This window comes from Notolepis coatsorum, assembly GCF_963971535.1.
Source record: "Notolepis coatsorum genome assembly, chromosome: 13".
Lineage (NCBI taxonomy): Eukaryota > Metazoa > Chordata > Actinopteri > Aulopiformes > Paralepididae > Notolepis > Notolepis coatsorum.
The window spans coordinates 5225467-5230143 of record NC_140177.1 but is presented as its reverse complement, the minus strand read 5'-3'; the positions used below and the strand labels follow the sequence as shown (position 1 = coordinate 5230143).

General features: G+C 43.2%; 1 protein-coding gene across 1 annotated transcript; it reads right to left on the bottom strand.

The window, feature by feature from the left end:
• Positions 1-1683: 1683 nt before the first annotated feature.
• LOC311238866 (4-galactosyl-N-acetylglucosaminide 3-alpha-L-fucosyltransferase 9-like) lies at positions 1684-2681 on the bottom strand (the record flags this gene model as incomplete). The annotated part of the gene is made up of 1 exon (XM_084327066.1): positions 1684-2681. The coding sequence occupies exon 1, from the start codon at positions 2566-2568 to the stop codon at positions 1684-1686; it is 885 nt and encodes a 294-aa protein (XP_084183192.1). The 5' UTR covers positions 2569-2681.
• Positions 2682-4677: the final 1996 nt, after the last annotated feature.

The following is a 4677-nucleotide window of genomic DNA, read 5'->3' as shown; positions in this document are numbered from 1 at the left end:
ATTTTCAGCCAAGTATGGTCATCGTGTGGTAAGGTAACTATTAGGATATATATGGTACGGATTACTTACTGTTATAACTTATTACTATCTGTGGTAGCTCTAGTCTCCACCTACACAAATAGTTCTTGTGCTGTCCATTGAGCATGCACCTTCACGTGGTAGGCACATTAACTGTACAGTAGGTCAAACTCCCCAAACAAACACACCATTGATCTAATTGCCATATAAATCACACATACAAAGATCTAACTATTACTCCTCTCTGAACATGAATATAAAACAAAAAGGTGATCCATTAACTGAATGAATGAATGAATGAAAACTTTATTTAACAGATTGCAGAATGGGTACAATACAGTACGGCTCAATACATACAATTGTTAAGGGGATGCAGACCTGAGAAAGACGTTTGTCTTGTTTCCATCAGGGTCCCCCATTTTCAATTCATATAGACATATATGACATACATGACATACAGATAGTCAGTACTGCTACGTCTATACATTTATGACATACCAGATTTGCAAATACAGTACTGTTTGTGATACAGAAGGAGTCAAGAAAAGGGAGTATATACATTTGACGTAGAAACTGTACATTGGAGGAGGTTGGGTGGGGGGGGTTGGGTACATTGGGATATTGACAACCATACTGGGTAATTTACATTGGAGGTGGTTGGGGGGGGGGGGGGGGGCGGGGGGCACACTGTATAAACAAGTAACACTGTACATTGAGGGGGGGGGGAGGAGACACTGTACAAACAAACACAATTGTACATTGAACTATTGACAAAACCATACTAGGTAAATGACTGTACAACTGTGTAAACCTTATGCAATATTCATCATTGATATTTGGATACTTGAAATCTGTATGAACTGAGTAGTTAGTATCAAATGAAATAAGATGGAACAGCTCCATGCATTAATTAAATAAACAACTATTTGCTCATTACCAGTATGGTATTGTTTAAATTGTACAGCTTTTTGCACATCTTTGTCAGGGAATTCCAACAATTCTGGACCTGAATGTACCAGTTAATTTTTGGTGCACTCTTTAGGCCAATCACCTGTAAGTGCCCCCACGTCGTGTAAATTACTTTGTGAGTGACTGACCTTAAGTTGATATCTACAGTAGATAATGGCTAGCCAGTTGCGTAAGAAAGTTTGTATAAAAAAAGAAATGGACCTCCCTAATTTCTAAACCCTGGCTACGGCCCTGCGCTCCGTCACAATATATATATATACAATTATGTATGAAGTTCTTGCTTTTGCTTTAGGTTGATAATCTGGGGTGAGGGGTTTATAGGCAGATCAACAAAAGGAATACAGATTGATAATCTGGGGTGAGGGGTTTATAGGCAAATCAACAAAAGGAATACAGATTTTCCCCTAAACAAGATTTTGCATAGGGTCCCAACAATCTAGAACCGGCCCTGCCTATTCTCCCAAGGCCATTGAAGAGACCGTTTTTAGTTTTTCCAGTGCTTATTTACTTGTCCTGTATGGTGATGTGGTCGAAAATATTATCATGTTCATACCTCTGTTTAAATACATATTCTCTGTACAGCCTTGACTAGTTAATATAGTTAATAGCATCTGCCTAAAACAAATCACTGTTTCTTTGTGCCTTGTCATTAGTAGAAAATAAATCATAATTTTCTGCCAAAACATATGCATCTGATCATGAAGCATACCACTTGTAAAGGTTATGAACAACACGGTAATCCTTATCTCTTGACATGTGTTCACAGGCAAGACAGACAGGCTGAATAAATTCTTTGTTAGTAGACAAGAGATGGGGAGTGGCTTTGTAGAACTTCCTCCAGCGAAAGTAACGTAGGTACTCCTCATCGTTCTTATCCAAGTTGAGCAGGAAGTCTGCCAGAGCCTTTGGATGAGGGAAGTCATTTACATGGAGAAAGGAGTCAGCAGGGATGAACTGTTCGTAGTTGTCTCTTTTTGGGCCCAAAACTACCGGCACAGTTCCTGCACAGAGCGGCCCATTCACCTTCTCTGTGATGTAGTCTCTATGGATTGAGTTCTCAAATGAGAGGTAAAACTTACAGCTTGCGATGGTTGGGTAGTATTCATCAAAGCTCAAACGTCTCCCTGTGAAGGCACTGCCATAGACATGCACGTCAATGTGTTTCACTAGTTCTTGGTAATACCTTGACCTCATACCTGCCCCGGTGCTTGGGTTTTTGTTGCTCACAATCCAACAGACCAACTTGTCCTTCTTGGGCAGAACAAAATCGTCCCCCTCGTCTGGTTTCTTGATCACCAGTTCGTTCCGCACAGTGATGTCAGCGTCTCTTCGATAGCTCAGCGTGAGGTTGAACAGGTTTTCTAAGTGTCGTATCCTCGCTGTTTTGAGTGGAGATTCCACGTGAAACCAAATCCATTTCTGGAAAGGCGGACGTGGACCTTCGGGCATGTCCGTCATGTTCCGGAGAATGTTTTTCTGATAGAAAATGACGGCATCTGCTTTAGGGTACAGCGATCTGTCGACCGTCAGAATGCAGCTATCGATGTTGTAGTATCTGACGCAGTCCTTTAAGTCCCACATCTCGCCCAGAGGCCAGAACCACAGAAGTACGATGGGCTTCTCAGGGGGATCTGGTAAGGCATCATCCTCTTCACCATCCTCTCTATCATCTGTGTGGATGATATCTTCACCAGGTGCTGGGGGTGGGCAATTTGCAGATGGTGGCTCAACGTAAAGGAAAAATACTGCAATGGAGCACACAAGCCCAAGAGCAGCAAGAAGCATTTTTTTTTTGGAAATGGCTGTTATGGACATCTGTGGAGGTAGAGAATGAATGAATGAATGAATGAATGAATGAATGAATGAATGAATGAATGAATGAATGAATGAATGAATGAATGATGGCATAAATAACTGTTCACCACCCAATCTCCAAACTACCCTGTTTAGCAAATATCCTGGAATCTTTTGTAAACAACAAACTCAAGTCTTTTCTTTCAAGACCCTCAATAGTCTGCACCAATCTTGATTTAGAGCTAATCACAGCACTATTTCAGCTGTTACATTAGTTAAGAATTATATACTGTAAGGGCGGTCGTGTGGCATAGCGGAGATTGCGCTCGTCACCAATGCAAGAGGCTGCGGTCTCGACTCCAGGAGTCAGCATTGCCTGCAGCTTGGGCCGATCGTCATACTAACTCGTTTGGCTGAGTTAGCGGGAGGGAAGTCGTGGGGGGTAATCTGGCGTTGTGGACAGCGACGCCTACAGGTCAGGTATGGGCGCCTGCTCAGCAAAAGGCAGGAAGTGGTGAAGGCAGCGTGACCTCCCACGCGTTACACTTCACCAATGAGAGTCCTCGCTGCCAGGTGAAAAGAGAGCCACTGGCTGTCTCCACATGTGTCGGAGGAAGCATGTGGTAGACTTCAGGGTTCCCTTGTAACAACCAGTAGGGGGCACATGTGCACAACGACCAGGTAGGGGAGGGGGGGAATTGGCATAACGACTAAATTGGGATGGGGAGAAAAGCATAGAAAATCAGGCGGAGAAAAAGAGGATACAAAAAAAAGAATTATATACTTAGTGCATTCGATAGAAAGAAACACTGTGCCTTTTGTGTGCCTCTGTCAAAAAAATACAGTTGATCACCATTTGCTTTGCCAAACATTGTGTAATATTGGTTCTGATAGAAAGACAATTGTGATTCGTTTCAGAATTATTTGTTTGAGAGATGTTTGTGAAGGCAGGAAGTGCACAATGTGAGTTTTCGCCAGAAATAAAAGGGTTTTGGGTCTTGTCCTTTTTACTATTCATATTAATGATATTGTCTCTTCTTTGAATGGTTGTCAGGCCCATCTTTATGCTGATGACACTATTGGGTAAGCATAAAGGATTGTATCCAATGAGTGAGGCTTTCCAATGCGGGATAAGCTAATCAGGGATCTAGGTGAAAAGTCACAAGGAGTCTTTTTTTATCTACTTTTTCTCCCCATTTTTCAGTTTTTTCCCATCCCCAATTTCGTATTGTCCAAGTCTACCCTCCCCTGTCTCGAACGCTGTTAGGCCATGCCTCCCACAAGCCGGCTGCAATGTGGACGAAGCCTTGCATCACGTGTCCCCTCCGGTACACGAGGAGGCAGCCGTTGCATCTTTTCACCTGCACAGCGCGATCTCTCAGCGGCGAGGGTCTGCGTGGGAGGGACATGCCGCCCCCGTTGCTTCCTGATTCTGCTGCACAGGCGCACCAACCGACCTGTAGGAGTCGCTGTCCACAACGTCCGATCCCCACCCACCAGCTTCCCACCCCCTAATACTGCCAATTGTATTAGTATGAATGACCAGCCAAGCTGGTAGCAATGCAGAGAGCTGGGCTCGAACCCAGCATCTCCTGCATTAGTGGCGAGCGCCATGCCTACTGCGCCACTTAGCCGCCGAATGCATTGGAGTCTATGAGAAAATGGAAACCTGCAGACCTTTTTTCTCACATTTGACCAAAATGCTCTATATCACTGAATGAAATCTGGACATGTATTATGTATTACACAAGACTTCAGGCTATGGTTTTTTCAGCCACAATTTTTTTTTGGAAATATACTTTTCCAATATATTGCAACTACTACAGAAACACGTGAGTACACAAGTTCAAGTTCAACTCAAGTTCAGACCTATGTTACTCTATTTCATTAGCACTA